The sequence below is a fragment of the Zea mays genome, chromosome 1 (assembly GCF_902167145.1).
Source record: "Zea mays cultivar B73 chromosome 1, Zm-B73-REFERENCE-NAM-5.0, whole genome shotgun sequence".
In the NCBI taxonomy this organism is placed as follows: domain Eukaryota; kingdom Viridiplantae; phylum Streptophyta; class Magnoliopsida; order Poales; family Poaceae; genus Zea; species Zea mays.
The window spans coordinates 289,216,481-289,238,242 of NC_050096.1; the positions used below are offsets into that span (position 1 = coordinate 289,216,481).

The window sequence follows — 21,762 nt, forward strand, 5'->3', positions numbered from 1 at the left end:
AGATAAGTTTGGTATAACAATATATTTAATTTCTATATGTCGCTAGAGTTACATAGTTGCCTCATCACAATATCAAAATATAAAATATATTAGACTCCATTCTCCCTTGAAACAGGTTTTGAAATAAAAAAAAATAGAGAACAACTGTACTTCTACTCTAAATTAGCGAAATGATTTTACAGTCCATATCCGCTTAATCATAGGAGGATGAACAATATAGAAGTCAGCTTTTGCCACCTAAGAAGTATGTGTTATAAAAGATTATTCCAAAAAAATAGTTCCTTTTTTATAACTACAGACTATAATTCATACTGATAGCACAAAACATTGATCTTCTTTTCTTGTTTGTATACAGGTAGCTGTTTTGTACTTCACTTTTGCAGCAGCAATGAAACTGTTCGCTCAAACTACTTTGCACCCAGTGTTGTTTCTTGAAAAGATAAATGTTAGAAGTTGTAGCAACTGCTTTTATGTACATATTCATACAACCCCTGACGAAATATAATTAACTTTTGATATAGACTGCTCAAATGCTACTTAGGGACTAAAAGAAAATGCTACTCTTGATGTAAACTAAAATAGAGATTTAGTTTATATGTTTGACAATTTATGAATTAGAATGGAATAAAATGGAGGGACTAAATATTAGTCCTAGAAATCAAACACTCCCTTATTATGCCACAAAAGAGATAAATGTTAGAAGTTATTAGAGAATAGGTGTTTTTATTATTAGAATACAAATAAACTCTTAATACTTTTGTAAAAATACCTTTTTTAGGATAAATCGGTGCATATAAAACCAAATAACAAAACAGTTATTTGTAGTTAAAGATTTACAAGTTTAATTTAAACATTGTCCAAAACGACTTAAATCTAGAGGGAAGTCCGTTGCACAATTTTTTGGATGGAAGTCCGTGAACCCACACAGATGTCGTGCGCTATTTGTGCATGGCCTTTGTAAATGATTATTACGTCTACCTAGGAAAGCCGAGCAATCCTTGAAAAAGGAAAAGAAAAAGAAAACGCCTCCCTCCTGTAAACGCCGAGCATTTGTAAAAAGAAAACGCCGAGCAATCCCTCCTGAAACGGTTCCGTGTGGCCTCCCTCCTGGAACGTTTCCATTCATGTACGTACGATCATCATACAAAGAAGATTTTGTTTCAAACATGGATGGAGTTCAGCCTCGACGTCTGGGAAACAAACCGGACGGCGGGTGGCCTGTGTCCAGCCAGCTGCGGTGGAAACGGACTCGAGCGAGAGAGACTCTGCGGACCGGGCCAGCATCGATGTATTGGTAGCCCAGAAAGCCCACGCAACCAGACAGAGGTATGAATGTTGTGCTTTGTGGTGCTTCAGTTTAGTCCCACCTCGGCGGTTTTCAGCGGAAGGGAGCAGAGAAGGCTTATAAAAGCAGACCTCAGTCAACATAACAATTCATACCTTTCTCGGCCTTTTGGCTAAGATCAAGTGTAGTATCTGTTCTTATCAGTTTAATATCTGATATGTGGGCCATGTGTCCACTTCGATATTAAATTAATTTTTTGTGGGGAAGGGTCCACTACAGTGGCTTGCCATTGGGTCCCTTATGTGTCGCTCTAGCGTTGCACTATTGCTTGAGCCTGGCGCACCCCAACCAAATCAAAAAAATAAAATTGTTAACAAAGTGCTAAGTTATCTATTTGTTAGATTACATCTATTGTATGGTTACTCTTATTCTGATTTTGTTTGTCATTTATCTTATTTTTATGTCTATTTATATTTGCATACATGGTCTTGTTATTAGTTATAATTACTTTCCATCATCCACCACCTCCTCCTTTCATTATGTCTAGAAAACGTGGTTTATCGTTCTTTAAACAAATTTATGGTAAGACATGTGTCTATATAGACATACCGTAAACAAATGATTTTAGCGTGTTAAGAAAAGGATCACGAGAAGGAAAGCTGTAAATCGCGCGGAGGAAATACACATAAGTATGCTATACCTATGTCTCCATCCTCTTATGGTTTCTACACGCGATCGACACTATCTGTACCATACAGTGATTTACTCATTCTTTGTCTGCATCATGACAAGTGACAATAAATCAATTAGGGAACCAACAATCTAAAGGCTGGAACCATTTGAGGAAATGTGCATATTAAACAAGGGTACCTGTCACATCCCCACACCAACTGCTTCATCCGCGCCTCCTAGTTTACAAAAATATCATGCAAACTACCTTGTGCAACTAATTCAGATAATATGTCATGAGCCAACTCGCTGGATTCGACCACATGAGCCAAGGAAAACACATATCTAGGCATGGTGAAGCGGAACATGAAGTAATATAGATACCTTTCGATGATCTGAGGCACGTTCTGGGCAGCGACGTCTACAACCACCCACCCATGACGACTGTGGTCGAGGATACCTCCGTGCGTGGGCTCTTACCTCACCGCAATACCTCTCGGCGGATCGAGCCTCCCTCCTCTTCGACGGTCTACTGATCTGATCGTAGACTCGCTCCATGACCGCGACTGTCATCGTACTCTAGCACCGCCAGCAAGGTTTCTCTTGATGTCCGCATACAGGACCCGCACCGACTCCGATGGACCCGCCCCTTTCCTCGTCGTCGCGCCGCAACCAGACTCCAAACCACCTCCACCTATCTACTCGGCAACTTCGCAGCAACCGCGGACAACGACCAACGACGAGGAACAGTCAGATACGGGAAGCCGTGGATCACTCCACATATGGGGCGGGGAAAGGACTCACGAGCGAAGGGAGAGCAGATGGGGAGCATCGTTGGATCGTGTGGGGTGGACACCATACATGGTATTTTGTGGTGTGGGAGTGGTACAATGCGCCATTTGAGAAGGCCTTAAATACTATTGTCTTCGTCCAAATGAGTTTGTCTTTTTGGGTTTGTACTAAGTCAATCATTATCAACTTTAACCGGTTGTACCAGATGTGTCATTAGGTTTTACAACATAAAAGTAAAAATTTTATTATGACTTGAACTATCATAATATGTAATTGTTTTAGTTTAAAATAATTTAACTTGATATATATTGTTGGTCAAAGTTTAAAATAGTTTGACTACAAACCTAGAAAGACAAACTCATGTGGAGGGAGTAGCAACAAATGAAGCTCAGCCACGTGAGAAAACTAGTCAAGAGAATAAACCAATCGTATATATTTATAACCATTGTTTAAAAAAAGAAGGGAGATTAACAAAGGACCGGAGAAATTTATTAGAGGAAAGAAAATTTAATTGACTATGCAATAGAAGTACTAGGCTAGCTGGAAGAGTTCAGTTCAAAACCGTGCATTGGAAACATGAACGGCGGCACGTGCCCTAAATAAGAATCATGTAGCATAGGTATAAATCAAACGGTCTCATAATCTCATATAGTCACCATAAACAAATGGTAACAGTGGCTCTTATCATCTGCTGAGTAAAACCGTAGTGCTTGGGAATCGGGATGCAATCGACTAAAGGTAGTATTATATTTAAATAATATGAGTTTGCGCTTTTTCACAACAAATGGTCCCATGGTCTAGTGGTTAGGACATTGGACTCTGAATCCAGTAACCCGAGTTCAAATCTCGGTGGGACCTCATTTTTTGTATTTTGTTCCCTCTCATCCACAATTTTTTTTACCATTACGAAGGAATATAAAACGGTGCTGCTCCTGATGTGGGTCTGCAACAAAGTTTTTTTAGACATTTGCAAACAAAATTGTTTTTCAGACATCTTCAAACAAAATTGAGTTTGCGAGGCTTAACTTCCCGTGCTCGGGCTCGAGTCTGACTGTCCCACCAGAGCCTGAAGGCAAAACGAGTCACCGATGTCCTGGACCAGCTGATCCAGCGTCGGGTTAAACCCAACTCCAATTCCGCGCGGATTTACGTCAGAAAAAACCCAACTCCAATTCCGCGCGGATTTACGTCAGAAATAATTGAAGTCAACCTCCCGTAACTGGTGCTGCCTCGCGGAGGGGGCGGGCAGTGCTGTCGCCGATCTCCATAACTGCGTGCCATCCGTCCATGGCACTAGTCTGGTATCACCGATCTCCATAATGTTCAGATTGCTTCTTTTGTCCGTTTTTTCAAACTCAACAGAAGCTACAACAGACCATGGAGGTGCCCTCCATTTCGTCTTCGGTGTTCAAGCTCACCGGATGAAACTGCAGCTGCAGATGAATGCTCTATCACACTCAGTACGCACCAGTGGCCATGCTCAAAAGTTTTCAGCTGCAGAAGTATGATCCCATTCAATCCAACGACCAGAACCACCTCCCGGGTAAGGCTTAAACTGCTCTCCACTACAATTCACTTTGGATCAACCACTAAAATTTCATAACAGTTTTTGAATGGCAAATGGCTCTATCTGAGAACTTTACTGGCTTGCATTTCAAGGATGGCACACCCAGTGCGCCATTTATTCCATTTCAATCGACTGAGATAAACAAGTAAAGAGAAAAGAGGGGAAAAATTTATCTATTCTGTATACACAGCTTTTCACCTAGAGACATCAAAGAGATGCACATCAAGTATCGCTAGCTAGTCTGCGGGTACTCCTTCACAACAACACCTCCTTCAAACTCTATGGGATCCGGAAAATCGTCCCGAGAAGCCCTCTTGAACGAGAACGAGTTCTCTTCGTCCTCGTCACTCCCCTCGGTCCCCTGAGACTTCGCTGTATTTTTCCGAGCAAGTGCTTGCCCCGACGTTGGCATGGCCTCCCAGCTGTGGTACTTGTTTCCATGGAAAGCGAAACGCCAAGAGCCCTGGGATGGGGTACTTCTGAGGTGAGATGGACTGGATTGGAACTCTTCCTGCTCCCGCACCACCCTTAGTGGGTTCTCCAGTGCTTTCAGGATGTATCGAGCGAGTGGACGCCTAGAGGGCTTTGGATTCAGGCATGTCTTCGCGACGATGGACACTGCCCACACTTCCTCTAGATGGTCATCATCCACAACAAGGGTGGGATCCACAATACCTGAGACACCCTCCTTGTCATTTGCGTTGATGTAATCTAATGTTCTTGCTAACCACTCTTCTGAATCTGCGTTGGTTGAGCCACTCGCACCGAAGTTTCCAGTGATTAGCTCTAGTAGAACCTTCCCGAAACAGTAAATGTCGTATGAGCAGCTAGCTGGTGGACCTGTAAAGTGAGAAGCAGATATCATAATGTTACAACACACAGCTTTATTTTGCACACAAGCCCTTTTAGTTGCATGAATGTATATACAGAGATTGCAAATATTGAACTAAATAGAGCTGATGAGTGCTTTACACACCTGGTATGTTCTTGTCAAGGGACCTGCCAGAAAGAAACAAATACTACTGTCAGCAAAGGACCCTTTATGTATTATATAAATAGAACTCAAAGTTGTAGAGTAGGTGTGTTCCTTGGCAGTGCATTTTCTTAGGGGAATAAGATAGGAAAAAGTGCAGGTGTCTAACCAGGGTGAAGTATCAGTACATTATCCTACCATGAACTCTCATAATTTTCACAGATGCCTTAGCAATGTGGTTAAGGGACACAATATTGTAGTTTCCAAGTGTGATATTAAAAAACTGCTTATGAGGTTTCTCCAGATAAGAATTAAGCTAAATTTTTGGTGGGAGGAACTTGTAGCCACACTGGATTCTTGTTAGAAAATGCAGTCGTGGTCTCCATGCTCCAATTCCATGCACCTGATAGCACTATAGCCTTGTAGTTGTGGCCTGTTTTTGCATTGACCCAAAATTACTTGGCCTGCCTTTTTTGTAACGCACTAATGCAGTTGCCAGGTTAATACCATTTAGGTGATCAGCCGTACTAGGGTTTTTTTCCTTTTAAAAGGAGCATGTTCATTAAACCAGTTCTGGGGGCAGGAGTGGTTCTAGACCCATGCAGATCTCAAGCCAAAAAAAAGCATTGAGGATGGTTTAGAAATCTCACTTCGATGATCTTAGAATCCGAGAGAAGAAACTTTGGCTTCCTGCACTTTGTTGAGTGCATATTTCACTCAGACTCCCAAGGCACACTTCAAATTTGTCCTCAAGAAGCACACTGCTGGCTTGGATATCTCTACATTTACAATGAAGACATAAGTAGGAAATAATAATACATGCACTAACAGTTATCAAGATATCAAAAGAACTTCAGTGCCATGACAGAAATGATACTTTCACAAAACAATCAATCTATTTCATTGCCAAAATATGTTAGGATTAATTGTTGACATGGAACCAATGGATCTAAGCTTAAATGCATCAAGGTTTGTTTAATTTCAACTTCGAGATTTGATGTCCTCACATGTAATGATGTAAATGAAGGTTCTATGGAAACCTGCACATGCTATTTTCCTTTAAGCTATGCTTCTTGGATATACATAGTGTGCAAATTGATGCAGGACCACAGGGGACCATGTAGAGGAACCCCCACCAAAATGTGCAACTACTAATTATTTCAAATGTACAAGTACCTTCTGTCACTATCCCACTTGTCACCTCTTGTTGAATTTAATTATTTAATAAATAGCAAGAATCTTTTGAGCTTAGCTACGTGCAATTTCCACTATCTGTTCCATCATGTTAATTTTGAAAGTAGCCATATACTTTATGCAACAATTTATTTTTCGAAACTACCACCATCAACTAACAGCTCATGGAATACATTAGCAAATGATTAAACAAGAGAAGATTTCTTAGCATACCTGTGGACCAACGGAGGATTGCATTCGTCATGAAGGAAGCACAAGGCCTCAGCCACACCTATTGCAATCTTGAGCCTCGTTATCCAATCCAATGAGCGCAACCCCTGTTCAACTTCCACTGACTTCTTGTGCAGTGCGGTTGTGAGGTCACCTTTTGCCATGTACTTATAGACAAGCAATTCCTCTTCATCCTTAGCCAAATGGCCCAGCAATGGAACGATCCTCCCATGGGTATGCTTTGTAAGGAAGCTCAATTCGCCCTGGCACTTCTTCCTGGTCTTCAGATCAATCTTTTTTATGACAACTTGAAAGCCACTCTCCAGGACACCATAGTACATGTCACCGGAGTGCCCATGCTTGACGAGGTTATCATCCCCAAAGCCCCCTGCAGCATGGTGCAACTGCTCATAGGTGAATTCATCTGTGATAATAGGAACGCCCTTTGGTGAACCACTGGCTCTGGGGGATGCCATGGGTGACATTGTGACGGGATTCACACTACTACTTCTCCGCCCAGACCGAATGCCCTCTTCAGTCTGCTCCACTCCTCTCCCTCTCGGTTTCCTTCCTTTTCTTCTCAACAAGCAAAATACCAGAACGCTAAGGCCAAGTGTTACCAGAATTGCAGCACCACCAAGGACCCCGGTCAATACAAACTTCCATTTGCCCCCTCTCTTTTTCGTTGACGGCATCAGCACCTGTGGTGGCTGTGGCTCTGGCAATGGCGATGGTGGCTTGGGGTCCAACGCAAGCCTCACCCCGTTCCTCGTGTAGAAAGCCTCACAATCCCCGCGGGTACGCTGGCTTGCTGCACCAGACAAACAGTTCATCCTGAGATCCACTACACCATCGGTTCCATTCTGAAACCCAGTTCCAAGCACCTGATCGAAGTAATTGTCAGAGACATCAACAACCCAGAACCTCTTCCTGAGGGAGCCAGTGGCATCGCCGACGGCGCCGTACAAGGCATTACCAGAGGCGTTGAACAAGACTCCAGCTCCACCACTGCCAGAGAACGACACGTTCGGCAGCGGGCCGGTGAGATTGTTGGCGGAGAGGTCGAGAACGCGGAGACCAGCGATTGAGAGGAGCGACAGCGGGATAGGGCCGGACAGGTTGTTACCGGAGAGAACAAGGGTGGTGAGGTTCCCGGACATGCCGAGATCGACCGGGAGCTCGCCATTGACGCGTGCGGAGCGGAGGTCAACGACGGCGAGCGACGGCGGCAGGCCGCGGCCGAACCAGGACGGGATCCGGCCGGGGAGCGGGAACCCGGAGGCGTTGAACGCCTGGAGCGCTGCGAGCCGCGGGAGTTGGTCGACGGCGAAGGCCGCGCTCCGGGCGCCCGCGCGGGTGCGGCGGAGCCCGGAGAGGCGGAGCTCCGCGACGCGGCCGGCGCGGCAGACGACGCCCGACCAGAAGGTGCAGGGGTCGGCCCTGTCGGGCCAGTCGCTGGCGCGCACGCCAAGCGACGCGCGCAGGCCGTGGAGCGCCGCGACGTCCTGCCGCGCAAGCGCGCCCTGCGCGGACGCCGCGCCCGCGTGCAGCAGCAGGAGGAGGAGCACGGCGAGGCAGGAGGCACCCGAGCGGCGGCGGCAGCAGCGCGGAAGCATGGGGAGGCGAGCGGTGGCGGGTGAGGGTGAGAGTTAGGCGGAGCGGAGTGGAGCGGTGGGGGTGTGAGCGCGTGCAGCTGGGCGGGGCGTCATGGCGTGGCCATGGCTATGGCAATGGCCAATGGCAATGGCAGCCGAGGTGGTGCGCGCAGGGTGGTCGCTTTTTGGGTGGCCTGCCGCTGCCTGCCTGCCTATTTCGGCCCCCCCTCGCGGTCGTCGCTGGAGGCAGCGAGTTGACCACGGGGAACGCGGGTGCGAGTCTGCGAGACGAGTGGGAGTGGAGGAAGGCCCCGCACTCGCGCAGCGCTAGCGGCGGATGCAGATGCGTGGAGCCGTCGCTCACTTGCGATCCCGTGGCGTGTCGGGCCCCGCGCGGCAGTGGCGACTCCGACTCGAGTGGAGTCTGACTCTGACCCAAACGCGAAGGCTAGTGCTTTGTGTAAAGATGTAGTACTGTGTTATTACTGTACCATGGGTTCGTGCCGCTGACATGTGGGTCGGAGGGCGCGACTGGATAGCCCGTGCCGTGCGTGTATGGAATGTTCTCACATCACCCCCACTTAGAGATGGCAATGGGTACCCGCTACCCGAAACCCGGTGGGTTTTTGCTCTATTAGGGTATAGGTTTGGGTCAATTTCTTTACCCATGGGTTTGTTAATGGGTTCAAATGGAAACCCAACGGGTACGTGGGCATGGGTTTGTTCTTCCACTACCCATACCCGCAAACCCATGGGTTTTTAAAACCCGCCTTAAAATCAACCTTCCTTATAAATATGTCTCATAATATTATTAATTGAATATGTTCTAATTAAAATAAACTTCATGTAACAAATTTTAGGCTAAAATTAGTTATCACTTGTTTCTTTTATGCTAGCTTATTAATGTATTGATTGTCATTTACATGATGAATTATTTTTTATGTTGATGTTATTGGGTATGGGAAACCCGTTGGGTACCCGAAACCCGCATGGGTATGGATTTGGGCAAAATTTTATACCCGTCATGGGTATGGGTTTTTTAGCGGGCGTATTTTTTCTTCGCGGGTATGTGTTTGGGCAAGTAATACCCAGCGGGTTTTTACCCATTGCCATCTCTACCCCCACTATATGTTCGGTGGCTGTCGTTTTCGCATCTCGGAAAGCAAAGGAAACGGAAAGTTACGTGGCCGTCGGTTTCCTGTGCAACAGGGCACAAATGAACAGCGCCGTGCGGGTACAGTACAACGTGCATCATGTGTGGACGTGTGGTGTTAGGATCACTACCTTTTCTTTTCCTTCTTTCCTTTCTTTAGAATAGAGACGGCAAATATATTGATGAAGTGGAAGGGCACCAAATCAACATTTAGTTTTGCACCAAATGTTAAGCCCCTTTTCGGTTGTAGGTGGATTGAAGAAGATTAAGGGTGATTCAAAATTGAATAGGGAGGTATTTAATCTTATCTAGTCCTTCTCAATTCCACCATGCATACAGAGATAGAGAAAGGACACCAATGGAGGGTGCCAGGTAGGGATGAAAACGGTCAGGAACGGTCGGAAAAATACCTCTACTGTTTTCATTTTTCATATTTAACTTGCGGGACGAAAGCGAAAACAGGATATTTCGGTAACGAAAACGAACGGGATAAATACGGGAATCGAAAAACGATACGATCCGGTTGGGTAAACATCGAAATCGGACGGGAACCAGTATTTTTGTTCGGTAAAATCACACAATGAAACCATATTTCAAAACTTAACAACAAATAAAAATTGCAAACACAAGTCTTAATTAAGCATAGATAAAAGCCATGTAAATCCAGAGCACACATAGATTAATGTAGCACATAAGTCTTGGGCTCTTGGCTAACATAAGAAGCCATATAAGTCTACTAGCACACATGACACAATATAAAGTTTAGAACACATATTCATAATCACTTGTTCACATCAAGATCACTTAGCACGCATAGACTATTACAACCAATTCTCATTTGCTCACATCTCTCAACAAACATAAGACACATTGCTCATGGAGAGGAGCCACTTGCTACATCTTCATTATTTTTAGAAAATTCTAGTCCATCTTCATCCTGTTAATGCATAAAAAAAGTCAGTTTTCGATAAATAAATACATATACAACATGAATTAGTATGCAAGTAGTATCAAACAACAACAGCTATGCACCAACAGTCAATCAAGTGCATAACAAGACATCATGCAGTATGTCCTAGCAACAAGCAGTACACATCAACAGTAATGGAGCAGACTGCAGCCCGCGGGCGGCGTCGAGTGCACAAATGTTTGTGGTGGTGTCAAGGGAGGCCCGTGGCCGGCGTCTAGGGCACCCCGCGGGCAGCGTCAAGGTCGTCGCCGAGGGCAGCGTTGTGGCCGGCGTCGAGGGCGGCGTCGTGGCCGGTGTCGAGGGCGTCATCGCGGCCGACCACGCGCGCTGCTGAAAGGGAAATGTGTCATTGGGCCATTTCTATAATTGTTTTGGTGATTAGATGCCCAATACAAATGTTTTGAACTTGTATGTGCTAAGTGAGCAAGAAGTGCAAATCAAAGACAAGGTACGTTTCTAGACTTAGTGAATTGTTTTTAAAGTACTAACATGTTTGTCCAAGTGCTAGAAACACTGCAGAGAAAAGAGAAACGAATTTGGAAAAGGATTGGCTGTGAGCAGCCAACATCAGCTCGGGCCTGGCACACCGGACTGTCCGGTGCTGCACCGGACAGTGTCCGGTGCGCCAGGCTAGCCGACGGTGAACCGACTGCTCTCGAGAAACGACAGAGGTGTACGGCTAAAATTCACCGGACTGTCCAGTGAGTCATCCGCGACGAACTCGTCGCTCTCGGGAAAAGGAAAAGGCGACGTGGCTATAATTCACCGGACTGTCCGGTGAGCCAACTGCGCCAGCGGCCAACGGTCGTCCGCGCAATCAACGCGCGACACGTGGCTAGCTCCAACGGTCGGCTGGGTGCACCGGACTGTCCGGTGTGCACCGAACAGTGTCCGGTGCGCCAACCAGCCCCGAGGAGCAATGGTCGGCTGCGCCCGATATGGAAGGAGATCGCGCACCAGACATGAACAGTGGTTGTCCGGTGCACCACCGAACAGAAGGCAAGATTGGCCTTCCAAGTTGGCCTCCAACGGCTCCTAGCTGCCTTGGGGCTATAAAAGGGACCCCTAGACGCATGGAGCACTTTACCAAGCTTACAAGAAATATTCTAAGACTCCCAGACTCCGCCTCCACGCATTTGATCGATGTGTTAGTGATTTGAGTTCCATTTGAGTTGCGTACTCCCTGTGCGGTGTTTTTGAGCTCAAGTCTTGGCTTGCGTGCGTGTGTGTGCTGCGAATTTAAGTCTTGTGTGTGTTGCTCTTCCTCTCTTACTATTGTGCTTCTCTTGTGACAAACTTGTAAGGGCGAGAGGCTCCAATCTGTGGAGATTCCTCGCAAACGGAAGAAAAACTATAAGAAAGAAAGCTGTGGTATTCAAGTTGATCATTGGATCGCTTGAAAGGGTTTGAGTGCAACACTCGTCCATTGGGACGCCACAACGTGGAAGTAGGCAAGTGTTACTTGGCTGAACCACGGGATAAAAATCACGTGTCTCGTGTGTTGCTTCTTGTGATCGTTTTGTCCGCACGAGCGTGTTCCATAGCCACTTGATTTTACTAACATCTTAATAATCAAGTTTGTGGCTATTTAATCTTTGATTTTACAGGATCACCTATTCACCCCCCCTCTAGGTGCTCTCAATTGGTATCGAAGCCGTACTCTTCATCTAAGGGACTAACCGCCCAAAGAGATGGATCCTAAGGGAAAGGGGATAGTGATCAACGACAAGGAGAAGGAGTCCCTCTTCAACGAGCCAAGAGATGACAAGCCTACTGACTCAGGCTCGAGTCACAAAAAGAGGGACGGGAAGAAGAGACACATCAAGAAGATCATCTACTACGACAGCGATGCATCTTCTTCTTCACCAAGGGACGACGACTCCTCATCCAAGAAAAAGACGGTTAATCAAAACTATTCCTTTGATTATTCCCGTATTCCCTATAATTCAAATGCACATCTACTTTCAATTCCCCTTGGAAAACCTCCACACTTTGATGGAGAGGACTATTCGTTTTGGATCCATAAAATGCGTAGTCATTTATTCTCTCTCCATCCTAGCATATGGGAAATTATAGAAAATGGGATGCATTTTGATAGCACTGATAATCCTGTTTTTATAAATGAGCAAATCCATAAAAATGCCCAAGCTACTACTGTTTTGCTAGCATCTCTTTGCAGGGATGAGTACAATAAGGTGAGTGGCTTGGACAACGCCAAACAGATCTAGAATACCCTCAAAATATCACATGAGGGAAATGATGCCACCATGATCACCAAGATGGAACTGGTGGAGGGCGAGCTGGGGAGGTTCGCGATGATCAGGGGAGAGGAGCCAACTCAGACCTACAATAGGCTCAAGACCCTGGTCAACAAGATCCGAAGCTACGGAAGCACAAGATGGACGGATCATGATGTCGTCCGACTCATGCTCAGGTCATTTACCGTTATTGACCCCATCTTGTCAATCTTATTCATGAAAATCCTAGGTACACCAAGATGACGCCCGAGGAGATCCTTGGAAAATTTGTGAGCGGGCGCATGATAGTGAAGGAGGCGCGATACGTGGACGACGCGTTAAATGGTCCACTACCTGTCTACGAGCCACAACCCGTTGCTCTCAAAGCAACAAGCAGCAAGGAGGCGCTACCAAGCAAGGTAGCACAAGTGGAGGCCGCCGGGCTCAATGAGGAAGAAATGGCGCTTATCATCAAACGTTTCAAGACCGCACTCAAAGGACGCAAAGAGTACCCCCAACAAAAATAAAACAAGGGGAAAGCGCTCCTGCTTCAAATGCGGTAAGACTGGTCATTTCATAGCTCAATGCCCCGATAATGATAATGACCAGGGACAAGAAAAGAGTGGTAAGATGGAAAAGAAGAAGAACTACAGGAAGGCGAAGGGCGAGGCGCACCTTGGAAAGGAATGGGATTCTGGCTGCTCTTCATCCGACTTCGACGATAAAGGTTTGGCTGCCTCGGCCTTCGACAAGTCTTCACTCTTCCCCAATGAACGCCATACTTTCCTTATGGCTAAGGAGAAGAAGGTATGCATTCGAGATACCCCTAAGTACTCTTCTTCTAGTGATGAGGAATCCTTCGATGATGAAGTAGATTACTCTGGTTTGTTTAAAGGGTTAGATAGAGCCAAAATAGAGAAAATTAATGAATTAATTGATGCTCTAAATGAAAAGGATAGACTGCTAGAAAAGCAAGAGGACATTTTGTATGAGGAACATGACAAGATTGTTAGTGTTCAAAAATCTCTTGCTTTAGAACTTAAAAGAAATGAAATGTTATTCTCTGAGTTGTCTGTGTGTCAGGAATCTGTCTCTAGCTTAAAGAATTTAAATGATGAATTAAATGCCAAGCTAGAGGAAGTTAATAAAACTAGTTCATGTGTAGAGAATGTTATTATTTGTAATAGATGTAAGGATTTTGATGTTGATGTCTGTAATAAACATCTTGTTTCTATTGCTAAATTGAACAATGAGGTGGCAAGTCTTAATGCTCAACTTAAGACTTGCAAAGTTGATTATGACAAACTAAAATTTGCTAGGGATGCCTACACTGTTGGTAGACACCCCTCAATTAAGGATGGGCTTGGTTTTCGAAAGGAAACCAAGAACTTAACAAGCCAAAGGACTCCCGTTCTCAACAAGGAGAAAGGGAAGGCCCCTTTGTCTAGTAGTTCACAAAAGAACCATGCCTACATGTATGATAGGAAATTTACTAGTAGATGCTATGATCATGCTGTTTTACCTGGTCATCATATGTCTCATGCTATGGTTGCTTCTAGCTCTACTTATGCTCATGGTAGAAATAGAACTAGGCATAATCAGGTTGTGTCTCATGCGCCTAGGAAAGTTTGTAATAGTCCTACTACTATTTACCATGCTTGTAATGCTTCTTTTGTACTTTCATGTAAGAATGCAAAGGTAGTTGCTAGAAAGTTGGGATCCAAATGCAAGGGAGATAAAACTTGCATATGGGTTCCAAAAACTGTTATAACTAACCTTGTAGGACCCAACAAGAGTTGGGTACCTAAACCCAAGATTAAAATTGCCTTGTAGGTTTATGCATCCGGGGGCTCAAGCTGGATTATCGATAGCGGATGCACAAACCACATGACGGGGGAGAAGAAGATGTTCACCTCCTACGTCAAGAACAAGGATTCCCAGGATGCGATTATCTTTGGAGATGGGAACCAAGGCAAGGTTAAAGGATTGGGAAAGATAGCCATCACATCCGAGCATTCTATATCCAATGTGTTTTTAGTTGAATCGCTCGGGTACAACTTATTGTCTATGAGTCAATTATGTAACATGGGTTATAATTGCTTATTCACAAATATAGATGTATCTGTCTTTAGAAGGAGTGATGGTTCATTAGCTTTTAAGGGTGTATTAGACGGCAAACTCTATTTAGTTGATTTTTCGAAAGAGAATGTCGATCTAGATGCATGCTTAATGGCTAAGACTAATATGGGCTGGCTTTGGCATCGCCGTCTAGCACATGTTGGGATGAAGAACCTTGATAAGCTTCTAAAGGGAGATCATGTGTTAGGACTAACCGATGTCTGTTTTGAGATAGACAGACCTTGTGCAGCATGTCAGGCAGGGAAACAGGTGGGAAGCACCCATCACATCAAGAATGTGAAGACAACATCAAGACCACTAGAGCTTCTTCACATGGACCTCTTCGGACCCGTTACCTACCTCAGCATCGGGGGAAGTAAGTATGGCCTTGTAATTGTTGATGATTTTTCCCGCTTCACTTGGGTATTCTTTTTGCAGGATAAGTCAGAAACCCAAGGGACCCTAAAGCGCTTCTTAAGGAGAGCTCAAAACGAATTTGAGCTAAAGGTGAAGAAGATAAGAAGCGATAATGGGTCCGAGTTCAAGAATCTACAAGTTGAAGAGTTTCTTGAGGAGGAAGGCATCAAGCACGAGTTCTCCGCTCCCTACACACCATAGCAAAATGGTGTGGTAGAGAGGAAGAACAGGACGCTAATCGACATGGCGAGAACGATGCTTGGAGAGTTCAAGACGCCCGAGCGGTTTTGGTCGGAAGCTGTGAACATAGCCTGCCACGCCATAAATCGGCACTATCTGCATCGCCTTCTCAAGAAGACCTCCTACGAACTCCTTACCGGTAACAAACCCAATGTCTCATACTTTCGTGTATTTGGGAGCAAATGCTACATTCTGGTGAAGAAAGGTAGACATTCTAAATTTGCTCCCAAGGCAGTAGAAGGGTTTTTACTATGGTATGACTCAAATACAAAGGCGTATAGGGTCTTCAACAAAACATCAGGATTAGTTGAAGTCTCTAGCGATGTTGTATTTGATGAGACTAATGGCTCTCCAAGGGAGCAAGTTGATCTTGATGACATAGATGAGGATGAAGTTCCGACGGCCGCAATGCACACAATGGCGATAGGCGATGTGCGACCACAGGAACCACATGAAGAAGATCAACCATCTTCCTCAACAATGGTGCATCCCCCAACTCAAGATGATGAATAGGTACCTCACGAAGGGGGACAAGATCAAGGGGGAGCACATGAAGAACAGGTTATGGAGGAAGAAGCACCACGAGTCTCTCCAACTCAAGTCCAAGCGTCGATCCAAAGACATCACTGAAAGGGAAATGTGCCCTTGGGCCATTTCTATTATATTTTGGTGATTAAGTGTCCAACACATAATGAGTGAGTTATTATGTGCCAAATGAAGAATAAAGTGCAAATCAACGAGAAGATATGTTTCTAGACTTAGTACATTGTTTTGGAGTACTAACATATATTGTCTAAGTGCTAGAAACAGAGAAAAGAAGAAAAGAAAAGAGATACAAAAAGACTTGGCTTGGTACAGCCAAAGTCCTACTCGGCTTGGCACACCAGACTGTCCGGTGGTGCACCGGACAGTGTCCGGTGCGCCAGGCCAGCCTCCGGTGAACATGCCACTCTCAGGAAAAACCGGCGGCGTACGACTATAATTCACCAAACTGTCCGGTGGTGCACCGGGCTGTCCGGTGAGCCAACGGCCGCCAGCGCAACGGTCGGTCGCGCAATCCGCGGGCGACGCGTGGCCCGCACCAATGGTCGGCAGGGGGCACCGGACTATCCGGTGTGCACCGGACTGTGTCCGGTGAGCCAACTGCCACGGTGCTACAACGATCATCTACGCCAGAAAACGAAACAGATCTGCACCGGACCGTCTACAGTGACTGTCCGGTGGTGCACCTTACTGTCCGGTGGTGCATTGGACTGTCCGGTGCACCACCCGATAGAAGGCAACTTTGGCCTTCCATGTTGGCCTCCAATGGCTCCTAGCTGCCTTAGGGCTATAAAAGGGACCCCTAGGCGCATGGAGGAGTCACCCAAGCACACTCTGAGCATTCCAAGATTTCTAGTCCTCACTTTCACGCAATCGTTCATCGTTCTTGAGATTGGAGCACTTTTCGAGTTGTAAACTCCTCGCGCGTGTTTTGTGTACTCATCTTCTCACTTGTGTGCGTGTTTGCTGTGTGGATTTAATTCTAGTGTGCGTTGCTCTTCCCAACCTTACTCTGTGCTTTCTTTGTGATCAATCTTGTAAGGGCGAGAGGCTCCAACTTGTGGAGATTCCTCGCAAACGGGAAGAAAACTATAAGGAAGAATACCATGGTATTCAAGTTGATCATCGGATCACTTGAAAGGGGTTGAGTGTAACCCTCGTCCATTGGGATGCCACAACGTGGAGTAGGCAAGTGTTATACTTGGCCAAACCACGGGATAAACCACTGTGTCTCTTGTGTTGTCTTTCTTGGTGATTATTGTGATTCGCAAGAGCTCGCTCTTTAGCCAGTTGGTTCTATTGCACTAACATCTTTATAACCAAGCTTGTGGCTATTTAGTGCTGAATTTTACAGGGTCACCTATTCACCCCCCCCTCTAGGTGCTCTCAATTGGTATCAGAGTCGTTCTCTTCACGTAATGGACTAATCGCCCGAAGAGATGGATCCTAAGGGAAAGGGGATGGTGGTCAACAATAAGGAGAAGGAGTTCATCTTCAACGAGCCAAGAGATGACAAGCCTACTGACTCTGGCTCGAGTCACAAGAAGAAGGATGGGAAGAAGAAGAGGCGCATCAAGAAGATCGTCTACTACGACAGTGATGAATCTTCTTCTTCACTAAGAGACGACGACGATGATTCTTCACCGAAGAAAAGAACGGTTAATCAAAACTATTCTTTTGATTATTCTCGCATGCCCTTCAATTCCAATGCTCATTTGCTTTCAATTCCTCTTGGTAAACCTCCACACTTTGATGGAGAGGACTACTCATTTTGGAGTCACAAAATGCGTAGTCACCTATTTTCTCTCCATCCAAGTATTTGGGAGATTGTTGAAAACGGAATGCATTTTGATAATACTGACAACCCCGTTTTCATAAATGAGCAAATTCATAAGAATGCACAAGCTACCACTGTTTTGCTAGCATTTTTGTGCAGGGATGAGTACAACAAGGTGAGCAGCTTGGACAACGACAAGCAAATCTGGGACACCCTCAAGATATCTCATGAGGGGAACGACACCACCATGATCACCAAAATGGAATCGGTGGAAGGCGAGCTGGGAAGGTTCGCGATGATCAGGGGAGAAGAGCCAACACAAACATACAACAGGCTCAAGACCTTGGTTAACAAGATTAGGAGCTACGGAAGTACAAGATGGACGGACCACGACGTCGTCCGGCTCATGCTCAGGTCCTTTACCGTCATTGACCCTCATCTTGTGAATCTTATCCGTGAGAATCCTAGGTACACAAAGATGACGCCCGAGGAGATACTCGGAAAATTCGTGAGCGGGCGCATGATGGTAAAAGAAGCACATTATGTGGACGACGCTTTGAATGGACCACTACCCGTCTACGAGCCGCAACCCGTTGCGCTCAAGGCAACAAGCATCAAGGAGGCGCTACCAAGCAAGGTAGCACAATTAGAAGCTGCCGGGCTCAACGAGAATGAAATGGCGCTTATCATCAAGCGCTTCAAGACCGCTCTTAAAGGACGCAAGGAGTACCCCAACAAGAACAAAACAAAGGGAAAGCGCTCCTGCTTCAAATGCGGTAAGACTGGTCACTTTATAGCAAATTGTCCCGATAATGCTAGTGACCAGGAACAAGAAAAGAGCGGGAAGAAGGAGAAGAAAAAGAGCTATAGGAAGGCAAAGGGCGAGGCACACATTGGAAAGGAATGGGACTCGGACTGCTCTTCTTCCGACTCCGACGACGAAGGACTCGCTGCCTCAGCCTTCAACAAGTCCTCTCTCTTCCCCAACGAATGACACACTTGCCTCATGGCCAAGGAGAAGAATGTAAGTGTTCGTGATACCCCTAAATACACTACTTCTAGCGATGATTCTAGTGATGATGAAGTAGATTATACTGATTTATTTAAGAGTTTAGATAGAGCAAAAGTAGATAAAATTAATGAGTTAATTGATGTTCTAAATGAAAAAGATAGATTGCTAGAGAAGCAAGAGGACATTTTATATGAAGAACATGACAAACTTGTTAGTGTGCAAAAGTCCCTTGTTTTAGAAACTAAAAGAAATGAAATGTTATCCTCTGAATTGACTGTGTGCCATGAATCAATCTCTAGTTTAAAGATTTTGAATGATGATTTAAATGCTAAGCTAGAGGTAGCTAATACTACTAGATCTTGTGTAGAACATGTTGCCATTTGTAATAGGTGTAAGGATTTTGATGTTGATGCTTGTGTTGAACACCTTACTTCTATTACCAAATTAAATGATGAGGTGGCAAGTCTTAATGCTCAGCTTAAGACTTGCAAAATTGATTTTGATAAGCTAAAATTTGCTAGGGATGCCTACACCATTGGTAGACACCCCTCAATTAAGGATGGGCTTGGTTTTCGAAAGGAAGCCAAGAACTTAACAAGCCAAAAGGCTTCCATTCTCGCCAAGGAGAAAGGGAAGGCCCCATTGGTAATAAACCTACTACTGTCTTTCATGCTTGCAACACTACGTTTGTTCTTTCATGTAAAAATGAAAAAGTGGTTGCTAGAAAATTGGGATCCAAATGCAAATGAGACAAGGCTTGCATTTGGGTACCAAATGCTATTGTGACTAACCTTGTAGGACCCAACAAGAGTTGGGTACCTAAAACCCAAGCCTAATTTGCCTTGCAGGTTTATGCATTCGGGGGCTCAAGCTGGATTATCGACAGCGGATGCACATACCACATGACGGGGGAGAAGAAGATGTTCACCTCCTACGTCAAGAACAAGGATTCCCAGGATACAATCATATTTGGAGATGGGAATCAAGGCAAGGTCAAAGGTTTGGGAAAAATAGCCATCACAAGCGAGCACTCTATCTCCAATGTATTTTTAGTAGAGTCGCTAGGCTATAATCTCCTGTCTGTAAGTCAATTGTGCCACATGGGCTACAATTGTTTGTTTACAAATATTGATGTATCTATCTTTAGAAGGAGTGATGGTTCATTAGCGTTTAAGGGTGTACTAGATGACAAACTCTACTTAGTTGATTTTTCGAAAGAGGAGGCCGATCTAGATGCATGCTTAATCGCTAAGACTAGTATGGGTTGGCTGTGGCATCGCCGTCTAGCACATGTTGGGATGAAGAACCTTCACAAACTTCTAAAGGGAGAGCATGTGTTAGGACTAACCAATGTATGTTTCGAAAAAGATAGACCTTGTGTAGCTTGTCAGGCAGGGAAATAGGTGGGAAGCACTCATCACAGCAAGAATGTGATGACAACATCAAGACTGTTGGAGCTTCTTCACATGGACCTCTTCGGACCCGTCGCCTATCTTAGCATCGGGGGAATTAAGTATGGTCTAGTAATTGTTTATGATTTTTCCCGCTTCACTTGGGTGTTCTTTTTACAGGATAAATCAGAAACCCAAGGGACCCTCAAGCGCTTTCTAAAGAGGACTCAAAACAAATTTGAGCTCAAGGTGAAAAAGATAAGAAGCGACAACGGGTCTGAGTTCAAGAATATGCAAGTGGAGGAATATCCTGAGGAGGAAGGAGTCAAGCACGAGTTCTCCGCTCCCTACACACCATAGCAAAATGGTGTGGTAGAGAGGAAGGATAGGACGCTTATTGACATGGCGAGGACGATGCTTGGAGAGTTCAAGATGCCCGAACGGTTTTGGTCGGAGGCTGTGCCACGCCATAAACCGGCTATATCTGCATCGCCTCCTCAAGAAGACCTCCTACAAACTCCTTACCGGTAACAAACCCAATGTCTCTTACTTTCGTGTATTTGGGAGCAAATGCTACATTTTGGTGAAGAAAGGTAGACATTCCAAATTTTCTCACAAAGCTGTAGAAGGGTTTTTACTAGGATATGACTCAAATACAAAGGTGTATAGAGTCTTCAACAAATCATCGAGTTTGGTTGAAGTCTCTAGCGACGTTGTATTTGACGAGACTAATGTCTCTCCTAGAGAGCAAGTTGATCTTGATGATATAGATGAAGATGATGTTCTGACGACCGCAATACGTACCATGGCGATTGAAGATGTGAGACCACAAGAACAACAAGATCAACCTTCTTCCTCAACGATGGTGCATCCCCCAACTCAAGATGATGGGCAGGTTCATCAAGAAGAGGCGTGTGATTAAGGGGAGCACAAGAAGAACAAGCTATGGAGGAAGAAGCACCATTGGCCCCTCCAACTCAAGTCCGAGTGACGATTCAAAGGAACCACCCCGTCGATCAGATACTGGGTGACATAAGCAAGGGAGTAACTACTCGCTCAAGATTAGCTAATTTTTGTGAGCATTACTCGTTTGTCTCTTCTATTGAGCCTTTCAGGGTAGAAGAGGCCTTGCAAGATCCGGACTGGGTGTTGGCCATGCAGGAAGAGCTCAACAACTTCAAGAGGAATGAAGTTTGGAGCCTGGTGCCACGTCCTAAGCAAAACGTTGTGGGAACCAAGTGGGTGTTCCGCAACAAGCAAGACGAGCACGAAGTGGTGACAAGAAACAAGGCTCTACTTCTATTCCTTCTGCAGTCAAGATATGCCCAAGGAAGGCTATCTTTTCTAACCAGAATTCACATTTACTGAGCTTAGCATAAAGTTGGTGTGCCCTGAGTCTTCTGAGGACGGTCCGGAGGTGACACTTATGGTCTTCGCGGTTCTTGGAGTAGATAAGGATGTCATCAATGAAGACTATGACAAACTTATCCAGCTCTTCCATAAATACCTTATTCATGAGGTTCATGAAAAGGCGGGTGCGTTTGTCAGTCCGAAAGGCATCACTGTGAATTCATACTGTCCGTATCGGGTGACAAATGCAGTCTTCTGAATATCTGCTT

The 21,762-nt window shown here is 45.2% G+C and overlaps 1 protein-coding gene, 1 long non-coding RNA gene and 2 other non-coding genes across 4 annotated transcripts in view; 2 read left to right on the plus strand and 2 right to left on the minus strand.

Moving 5' to 3' along the window:
• Window positions 1-1,436: 1,436 nt before the first annotated feature.
• Window positions 1,437-1,633, plus strand: LOC111590726 (U2 spliceosomal RNA). The gene has a single exon (XR_004855764.1). It is a non-coding gene; the product is annotated as a U2 spliceosomal RNA (small nuclear RNA).
• A 1,899-nt stretch (window positions 1,634-3,532) lies between these two features.
• TRNAQ-CUG (transfer RNA glutamine (anticodon CUG)) lies at window positions 3,533-3,604 on the plus strand. Its single transcript has one exon. It is a non-coding gene; the product is annotated as a tRNA-Gln (tRNA).
• Window positions 3,605-4,375: 771 nt separating this feature from the next.
• On the minus strand, window positions 4,376-8,432 carry LOC606465 (wound and phytochrome signaling involved receptor like kinase). Its single transcript, NM_001112325.1, is given in 4 exon segments — window positions 4,376-5,153; window positions 5,290-5,312; window positions 5,937-6,065; window positions 6,694-8,432. Coding segments are annotated over 4 exon segments (2,373 nt in total). The 5' UTR covers window positions 8,307-8,432; the 3' UTR covers window positions 4,376-4,545.
• Window positions 8,433-10,066: 1,634 nt separating this feature from the next.
• LOC111590573 (uncharacterized) overlaps window positions 10,067-21,762 on the minus strand; it is a 32,265-nt gene continuing 20,569 nt past the window's right edge. The window contains exon 2 of the long non-coding RNA XR_002749706.2: window positions 10,067-10,375. This is a non-coding gene — a long non-coding RNA (uncharacterized lncRNA). The remainder of the gene's footprint in view (window positions 10,376-21,762) is intronic.